Raw genomic sequence first — 9,719 nt, 5'->3', positions numbered from 1 at the left:
TTTAAATTATACTTGCAACTGATTTTTTTTCTTTTGAAGATCTAATTGTGTTTTTTTTTTTTACAAAGAAATCTAATTGTCATTAAATTAACCTTTTAAAACTTTAAACTTCCGTCCCCCAAAACTCAAACCGCCCGGCCCTGCCTCACTTTCGACTGAGCTCGTGTTACTCCGGACCGAACTGAACAGGACATAACAAGATGGTAAAGTTCTTCCCCAAAATATTTAACACGGCTATATTCTCAAAACTCGAACTATGCTAAACCTCAATTATCATTTTTCAATTCCCTTACATTGCTGTAACATTGACTTTCCCAATAAAACAAGCCGTTCATTGTTAACCCCCCACAGTTAATACTACGTATGGCGCTTGCGAATGCATCCAAGGAAGCAAGAGCCAAGACGCCCTATAACTTATGTCAGAAAATAAAAATCAGCGTCCTCTAGTACCCACCATGTGAACCCACCACTATGCAGTACAACTTGTCCTGCATTTCCTGCCTCCTGCATCTATAAATGACCCATAAGCGTACAAGCTGTTATTCACAGGCCATTTAATCTGTTTGTTTCTGCGACCCAAGTTTCCCAATGGGTTTCATTTTCAGGGTTCATTCTCTGTTTCTGCTCTCTCTCTCTTTTCTTACAAGCTCTGCTTGTGACTCTTCACCAAGCAAGAGCAGCAAAGTTTTTCAATGCGAGTAGCTCATTGAGGGGGAGAAAGCAAGCAAGTGGGTGTAACTTGTTCATAGGAAGCTGGGTGACTGACCCTTCATATCCGTTCTATGACTCTTCAAGCTGTCCCTTCATAGATGCTGAGTTTGATTGCCAAAAGTACGGGAGACCTGACAATCAGTATCTCAAATATTCCTGGAAGCCTGATTCGTGTGCCATGCCCAGGTACACTACCCATTAATGGCTCAAAATTTTCTAACATTCTTTTCTTTGTTCCCAGATTACATGTTGAGATGTAGTTTGTCAAGCTAAAAGTTGCCTCTAAACAGAATGGTTTTGAAACTGTTTGATAAAATGGTTAATGCTATTAACTCTTGAAAACTGGCTCTGAAGGTGGCTTTTAATGAATCTGCATTCTTTAATGGTGTCAGGTTCGACGGGAAGGATCTCCTGAACAGGTGGAGCGGGAAGAAGATAATGTTTATTGGTGACTCCCTCAGTCTGAACATGTGGGAATCAATGGCCTGTATGATTCACGCGTCGGTGCCCAATACCAAGACCACCTTTTTGAGGAAAGAATCACTATCTACTGTGATCTTCCAGGTTTGCTAATTTTGTTTCCACTCTCCTTCCCTCGGTTGCTTTGTCAGCATTACTGCACAAGTGTTACTGTTCAGTGTGCTTTCAGAGTTCCACGCCTGTCTTTCCATCTTTCTTCTTTTTACGTTTCTCTCTCTCTCTCTCTCTCTCTCTCTCTCTCTGCCTTTTCTCATTTGTGGTTCTTGCTCTTTATTGGTGCTTTCCAGTTCCCATTGTTCATTCACTTTCCTCCTACCGCATTCATTAAAACTGATAGATAGAAAAATTTAAGAGTTTCATTAGAAGCAATTGACGCGGCAGGAGCACTTGATTGGCGATGGAGTAAATTACAATAAAAGCAGACCTTTAGCTTTCTAAATAATAGAGCTTTGAATAGGATCAGAATCCTCTTGCTGGGCCAGGGGCAATCAAAAGAGGAACAATGAATATACTAAAGCATCCACCTAAAAGAGGGAAGAAACAGGAAAGACCTCCTACCAATTTGATTTGCTTGTAAGGAACGAAGTCCTAAAACCAAATTATTAAAGAGGAATCAGTTTAAATGTTGACTTGTATAACTGTGTGCTTTTAGATCTTGAAGACATAGTGTGTTATTAATGCCACTTGACAGGCTGTGAGGCAAACTTGCCAACCTATGATTATTAGTTGGCGGCTCTCTGCAATTATTTGCTTCCTTCCGTTTAACTCTAATCTAATGAACCAAGAACGTGACTCTGTACTCTGCAGTCCATAGTTTATAAGTGTTAGTATCTTTTCTAGCATTTGAAGCAGCGCAATATGCATTATTATTTTACAAACCCAGATAAGATTTACATATACCTAAATAAATCATTTGAAGATTCCAAATTAGTCATGCTATGACAACAAGCCTTCCTGCGACTTCCATTCAGACAGTCATTCACGAGATTTCACCCAAAATGCCCAAATTTATAGTAGTTTAATTGATCTTACCTTTTGCCAATTAATTTGAGCTTTTTTCTTTGAATGAAACCATGGAATTCAACATTACCGGCCGCTGATAAAAAGTTGAAAAAGAATGGTGGGAGGGACCATGTTTTTTTTTTAAATAGTGGCCATGACAGAGCGTGTTTGGTAGGTTGATTACTACTATTTTCCACGTGAGCTGCTTGTTTGTTTTTACAAGTACACCGTTTATTCCTTTTGAAGAATCAATTCGCTGAATCCGAGTAGTTTTTGCATTCATTGCCCCCCGCTTGTTTTTTGCCTTTGCCTTAAATATTAAGTTAATCTCAAACATCCAAAAAGGACGGTGGAGATTATGGTAGTCGGTGAACTTGTGCAGGACTATGGAGTAACTTTACACCTATACCGCACACCATATTTGGTGGACATAGTTCGAGAAAACGTGGGCCGAGTGCTTGACTTGAACTCCATAGAAGCTGGAAACGCATGGAAAGACATGGACATGTTGATCTTCAACTCCTGGCATTGGTGGACCCACAAAGGACAATCTCAAGGGTATGTTCAAGCTTCTAAATGTGAATTCCATCCAAGAATGGCCTAATGGACTGAATCTAAGCAAGAAAAATTCATCATTAGTACATGGGCTTTTCTGGTTATGCTGCTTTATCAAGTTTAATCTTTTTGTATCAGCTCATTCATTCGAAGTCTTCTATGTTTCTTAGTGAAATCTGATGGTTTGTTGATGTTTGGTACATCCAGATGGGATTACATAAGAGACGGTCCCAGACTGGTACAGGATATGAATCGTTTAGAAGCATTTAATAGGGGACTAACTACTTGGGCTAATTGGGTTGATCGTAATGTTGATCCCACCAAGACCAAAGTCTTCTTTCAGGGCATTTTCTCCTACGCATTATCAGTAAGTAAATCTCATGCATATGAAAAAGGTCAAATCTCCCTTTTTAGATTTTTAGTTTGCTTATATTCAGATGGGAACTTCTGAGACTTTCCTCGTGATTCACTACAGAGGCAAAGAGTGGAATCAACCAGCAAGGAGCTGTAGTGGAGAACTAGAACCATTATCTGGTTCATCCTACCCTGCAGGTCTGCCTCCTTCAGCTTCTGTAGTGAACAATGTGTTGAAGAAGATGAAATATCCTGTTTATCTACTTGACATAACACTCCTCTCACAACTTAGAAAAGATGCCCACCCTTCTCTCTATAGTGGGGACCACGCAGGCAATGACTGTAGCCATTGGTGTCTACCTACCTGGTCTACCTGATACCTGGAATCAGCTCCTCTACGCAGCTCTCAGTATGTGAGATCCATCACCAATTTGATTCTTCCTTCATAATCTCTAGGTTTCTATGTGTGTTCACTTGCTCATGATTTCGTGAAAGATAGAGAAGCTTCCTCATTAGTTGGTGGGTAGATAAGAGGTGAGATACATTTTACAATTATAGGCTTCTTGAACCACAAAATTGATGGTTCAAAAGGGAGAAAAGAAAGAAAGGAAAACAAGCAAAAATAAGCCTGTCATGGAGATCAAGCTGCTCTCCCAAGGGAATAAACTAAACTAATCTTTACTGAATCACAAAATGATATTTAGTTTCATATTATTCGATGGCAGTTCATTTGAGTCCCCCGATTTGTCAGCTAAGTGAAATATATGATATGAAATAATTGAAAGATATTTGGTAGTGTTCCTGATATTGTGTATATATATTGTTGTTCATCCTAATTTTCTTTTAATTGTTCTTCTATATTGTCTATACGATAAAGTTCTCTTAATCCTGCTTTTGGTTTCTTCCCCGTAGTTTTCAATTGCGAACACAATTATTCATAACAATAAGTTTGGAATTAAGTCTTAATACTTTGATACATTGCCGTGAGGAACTCAATTTTCTTTGTCCCCATCCTTCATTAACAATGAATTTTACTTTAGCATAAAATTGGTGTACATGTGCAAGGATAATTGGTGTACGAGTGCAAGGTGGTATGAGAATCAGAAAGGAGTTTAACAAAGTTAACAAAGTATATTAACTAACAAAAACAAGAGGGAAAATCACCCATTAAGTACAAACCACTTGTCATAATTGCTTCACAAAGAACCGCAGACAGGACTGCCATAGAAGATTCCTCCAAGCAAGAAAAAGTAAAACGAGATTTAAACGCTGCATCTAACTCAGATACAGTCCTAAACCACCTTTTTAAATGCTCTTGTATAGTTAAATATGGTTAAGTAATAACGGAACCTTTCTTTTATTTTTGGTTGTTGAAATGACATATAATCTCCAACTACAAGACGAACAATTACTAATAGATCATACAGATCAAACGGCCAAAGAACCACATACCATTAAGATCACAGTTTCGAGGCAGTAGAGCATCTAGTAGCCGACATACACAGCAGCGTTCACTATGTAACACTCATCGTTTTGGGTCGGCCATTTCTTCAGTTGAGCATACAACAAGTCCACCATTCACAACTCAAAGCTCACAATTTTTCCACTGCAATGGTTTTTCAACAAAGTAACGTTTTGTCTCGTGCTAATTACTCCTCCGGTCCTTAATATAAACCCTTTAACTAATTTGATATTAAATTAAAAAAATTAAGTAAGTAAGTTAGTAATTATAAGAAATGTACACATTCTTCCTAAAATACCATAATAATCTTTTTTAATACCTCATCTTCCTCTTCTACTTGATTATGGTTGAGAGAGTATCCATAGGGGTAATTTAGAGAAAATTGATAAATATGAAAAATAGGTCTTATATTTAGGATCAAAACCAACTCAACAATTGGGTCCTATATTAAGGATTGGAGGAGTAGTAGTTACCACCATTTGAACAGTTACTAATCCTCACATACTGAATATTCTCTATATTTATATATATAATTGAGAATATACTAGTACTCCTCCGGTCCTTATTATAAGACTCCATTTGACTTTTTATTTGGTCCTAATTATAAGACCCTAATCCATTTTGTCTCTTATATTTATGCATTTTTTCCAAGATAATCCTTCTAATAATGATAGTTTTAGCCAATATACTTAATTAGCGAGGATATTTTAGGAATGACAACACTTATTTATTATAAATAACCAACTTAACTTACTTCCTTAATCTCCTCAAATAAGTCAATTGGGTCTTATAATTAGGACCGGAGGAGTATTATTTTAAACATGACTACTCGAAAACCAATGGCTTGATAGTATACTCACTATGGAAACACAGTCTTGATTTTGTCCTGATCCAAGTGTCGTTGGAGAGGAAGAGGAACACCCAGTTTGACAGGCAGTTTCATGTGGTCAGATGTGACACCAGGTATGCTACCTATTCCAAATTCACCTAATTCTTAGAGCTGTTTCTACTTCCACAACCTCGTTTGAATCAGGATAATTATGAAAGTGATCATATCAATAGAAAAAGACCCAGTTTCTTTTATACAAGTTCAGACAAAAAATGACTATTATTCTGTTCGTTCACACACACCCAGAACAGAGTTTATGATGTGTTCATGTAAAAGAGGGTAAGAAGCACCTTTTCTGAAGGCTGGGATTGAATTGGACGCAATGGCATCTCGGCAAGCTCTCATGGCTGCAGCAGTTATGTCCTGCCTGTAATCTCAACGTTTATAAGTTAAAAAACTAATCTTTGAAAGGGAAAAGCTACGAAGGGGATTAAGAAAAGAGAATAATACCCGTGAAGATCGTATCCAACACCCATCTCTACAAACAGAAGCTTCATCTCTGGAATTGGGGCATCTCTTTGTGCTGCTTCCATCTTGAGCTGATACACTTTCGAGCTCCTTCAATCACACCACAAAATTCAGAGTCGTTTGGAGGCTCTCATTCTCAGCAATTCGTTTTGAACAAAAACTGAAACCTGCGTGTTTGCTCGCATGTGTGCCAAGTTAGCAGTTAAGTGACACGTTAGACTGATCTGGCAACAAACTGTGTGACCACGAATGTCCTTTTTTCTGGCGAGCCATGTCTTGCTCTTAGCGTAAGGATTAGATTTGGAACGGGAGATAGAGATCTGGGTTTCTGACAAATGGGTCTCGTCGTCTTTGTTCTGTTTATAAAAAGTTTAAAATTGATTTTATGCTCAAGGCAAACACAAATGCTTGGAAAATTTCTTGTGCATTTGTAATGGTAGCAATGTGTGTGTCACCAGTGAAATTATAAGAATTTAATTTTTTTTTAGAATACTTTAATTATATTCATGTTTAAGTGAATAATGTACTAGATGTATGGTATACGTCGACGTGAAACTTGGATACAGATCAGGAGTATCCATTCATGAATGAAATTGTGAAATTGTCCGATAATATTAACAAAACAAAACTACCAGAAGCTAACAGAACTACTTACATGTCTTACATTGCCTATCACATACTTTTCTAAAAAAGAAAAATCAGGATGGCAAGCTCAGCTTGAAAGTAAACATTGGAAGTCACTTCCACGATGTCCCTATCCTACTTATAAGCAAGCTGATGTTACAGCATCTTATTTGTTCTCATCAATTACTTCTTCGCACCAGTAATGGTAATGCCATGATTGCGCTCTCCTTCGGCAGGGATAGTCACACTTTCTTCATATTGGGCTATCAATTGCCTCATCTGGCGGCCTTGTGTAATGAGACCAGATGTATGACATCTCTTGTTTTATATTAGGCCCATTATCTATACCCACTTGCCTATGATCTTCAAATTTTTGTGTCTGTGCAGCCTTCTTCAACAGCATGTGCTCTTTGACCATTGCCTGTTATCTTGTCAGAAAATTGATCCCCTTACTCCCTCTCTCCATGGTAATCAATAAAAGAGTTGAGTGACTAATTTGAATAAATTAAAAAAAAATTTTAAGTTAATTATTTGTAATAAATAGATATCTAAAATACTTACTAGTATTATATTTAATGGAACCTTTAATATAGACAACTATTATAACGATTACTTTGAAAAAAAATAGATAAATATAAAAAATAAAATAAATTGAAATATCATATTAAGATCAAATTGAAAGTCAAACTAGCTCTTATATTAAAAACTGAAGATAGTACAAGAAGTTCTTTAGAAGAAAATTTGATCTAAAATATAAGAGGTTTACAGGGTAATTGATGATAATTTTTCACTTTCAACCCTTATTATCAAGAGGAGAGAGGGTTTTTAGTGCAAGAGACAGAGGAAATAATGAGGATAAAATGGGTAATTTTTATCAATTTGAAACACATTTGATTTGTAAGAAAATTTAATTAACGTATTATGGTCTGGAAGGGTACTACAGTATGGACCCTTGCACTATTTTTCTCCTCCAGAAAACTTGCTTCCAACAGAAACGTAACATAAAAGAACATAAAAGAACTATGATTGGTACTGGAATAATCAAACTGGAAGAGTTCGAATTTCATCATAATAACATATATCCATTATCAAAAGAAGCACGTTCACATGCGATGGAGGAGCGAAACAATGATCTTAACATATGAACGAGAGCTTATTACACTAGACTGAAATCTCATTTTCCTGCCGAAGCAACCAGATACAGACACTGCTCTCTCTCACGGAGATTCTCTCAAAAGGTAATTTGGTGAAACCCGTTTGGTCCTCCATAAAGATCCTACTGCTGTTAGCCTGTCATATTATCAAAAAGGATGAGCAGACTAAAACTGCAATAGTGGATTTAGATATGATGGTGTTAAATGGAGGATCAGAATATGCACAATGCAGGAACTTACCTTACAAAGTTGTTCATTCAGAACTCAGAAGTCACAAGTCAATAGCCCACATACACAGCAGCATTCACAATGTAACAATCATCGTTCTTATCACCCATTTCTTCCACATGCACCCCACTTGAGCATATCAAACCTCCATCCACAACTTCAACATTCACAATTTTTCCACTGCATTTTTGTTTTGTTGGATATATATGGTGTTACTCGTTATATAGTAAACTACAAACAAGCACATATGAACTGAAAGATCCAAGAGTTATTAAGAAGATCCATCCCAAACAATTATGAATAGGCATTTGAGCATTGCAGGCATAGAATCTCCCTAAAAGGTCAGGCACGCTAGATTCATATCAGAATATACAGTATTCCCTTCAAGCAAAACTTTTTAAGACTAAGACTTAAAATTTTGTGCGGAATGTAAACAAAGAAGACCCCAAAAAAAAAAAAAGATAAAGTTTTTTGCTTAGAAATGTGAACCTTTAACCAGCCAGAAAAATGAAATAATAGATTCCATAACTCGAGTTTCAATGAAAATTGTCTCTATCTATAAAATTTGAAGATCTCTTACTCATAACAAAAGCATCATATCCAGATAGCCACTAGTGAAAGATCAAGCACTGTTATCCAGAAGTGTAAGTACTCACTAGGGAAATACAGATTTGACTTTCTCAATATCCAAAGATTGTTGGAGAGAATGAGGGACCCCTAACTTGATCTGTAGTTTCATCTGATCAAAGGTGACACCAGGAATAGAACCTAAATCATGCTCCACTAATTAGAATTGAAGAAAATATTGAAAAATCAAGGCCCAAAATAAGCTTCCTGAATTTTTAAACAACATTGATCAATCATCAGAAATTGTATTACAGTATTAGGGAAATATTGATGTAATAGCCAGAACAAATAATCCATTATTCAACCGTTAGGCTGTTCCTTCAGGGAACTACAATGAAAGATGGCACAAAAAAAAAAGAAAAAAAGAAACTCGATTTACAAAATCCTATGATGAATCTAAAGCAGAACAATTTTATGCAACTATTAACAATTCTCACATTCAAAAACACAGCTTCTTAAGTTCATTCGGAGACATCAGTATACTTTCGAAAATTAACATAGTACAACGAAAACTCAAACATGCCTCTTCGGAAAGCTGGGATTGAATTGGAAGAAATAGCATCCCTGCACGCTCTCATTGCTGCAGCTGTTACGTCCTGCCTGCATTAATGCGAAGTGATCAACCATTTCTATCTATCGGAAAGGGCAAGAAGAACAAGGGAAAAGGAAGATAAAACGGAAATAGATTACAACACCCGTGTTGATCATAGCCGACGCCCATCTCCACGAATAGAAGCTTCATGGGTGGGGATGAACCACTGTTCGCAACAGAACCTTCAGCTTGTTCAGCTTCCATGGGCGCAGGCGTAGCTTGAGTTCGACCAGAAATTCGAAGACGTAGGAACTTGGACTGGTCTGAGAATGAAACAGATGGGCGGAAATGATGTAGAGAGCTGATTCTGCTGCAATGGTTGATGGGAAAACCACGATTGGGATAGGAAGGAACTTGCAGGTTTAGCGCTAGACACTCGATCATTGTTCTTGAGGATTGTCCAGCGTCAGCAGAATCAAGGCGGGCTTGGAAGTCGGGTTATGACTCATCACTTATCAGGGTCAAGCACTGACCCGACTTCTTTATTTATTTTCTTTTTCTCTTTTTAAATAATAAAAATAGACATTATAAAGAATACCCAGGGTTTTGGGGGGAGTAGGATCCGTCGGCCCA

General features: G+C 37.2%; 2 protein-coding genes and 1 pseudogene across 2 annotated transcripts; 1 reads left to right on the top strand and 2 right to left on the bottom strand.

Moving 5' to 3' along the window:
- The first annotated feature begins 588 nt into the window (after positions 1-588).
- On the top strand, positions 589-3,577 carry LOC114738364 (protein trichome birefringence-like 38). The gene is given in 8 exon segments (XM_028926395.1): positions 589-646; positions 678-897; positions 1,104-1,275; positions 2,576-2,751; positions 2,956-3,097; positions 3,099-3,115; positions 3,224-3,461; positions 3,463-3,577. Coding segments are annotated over 8 exon segments (1,080 nt in total). The 3' UTR covers positions 3,520-3,577.
- A 1,010-nt stretch (positions 3,578-4,587) lies between these two features.
- LOC114738363 (uncharacterized) lies at positions 4,588-6,174 on the bottom strand (annotated as a pseudogene).
- Positions 6,175-7,583: 1,409 nt separating this feature from the next.
- Positions 7,584-9,566, bottom strand: LOC114738369 (uncharacterized). Its single transcript, XM_028926400.1, has 5 exons — positions 9,250-9,566; positions 9,078-9,154; positions 8,584-8,695; positions 7,940-8,107; positions 7,584-7,835 (listed from the first exon to the last, which is right to left on the bottom strand). Exons 1-4 carry the CDS (start codon positions 9,528-9,530, stop codon positions 7,978-7,980), a joined length of 600 nt encoding a protein of 199 aa, XP_028782233.1. The 5' UTR covers positions 9,531-9,566; the 3' UTR covers positions 7,584-7,835; positions 7,940-7,977.
- Between the last annotated feature and the right edge of the window lie 153 nt (positions 9,567-9,719).

The sequence above is a fragment of the Neltuma alba genome, unplaced genomic scaffold (assembly GCF_004799145.2).
Source record: "Neltuma alba isolate B1F8T4 unplaced genomic scaffold, ASM479914v2 tig00013587_pilon, whole genome shotgun sequence".
Lineage (NCBI taxonomy): Eukaryota > Viridiplantae > Streptophyta > Magnoliopsida > Fabales > Fabaceae > Neltuma > Neltuma alba.
Note: the sequence above shows the minus strand (reverse complement) of the source record. Positions and strands in the feature narration are given on the sequence as shown.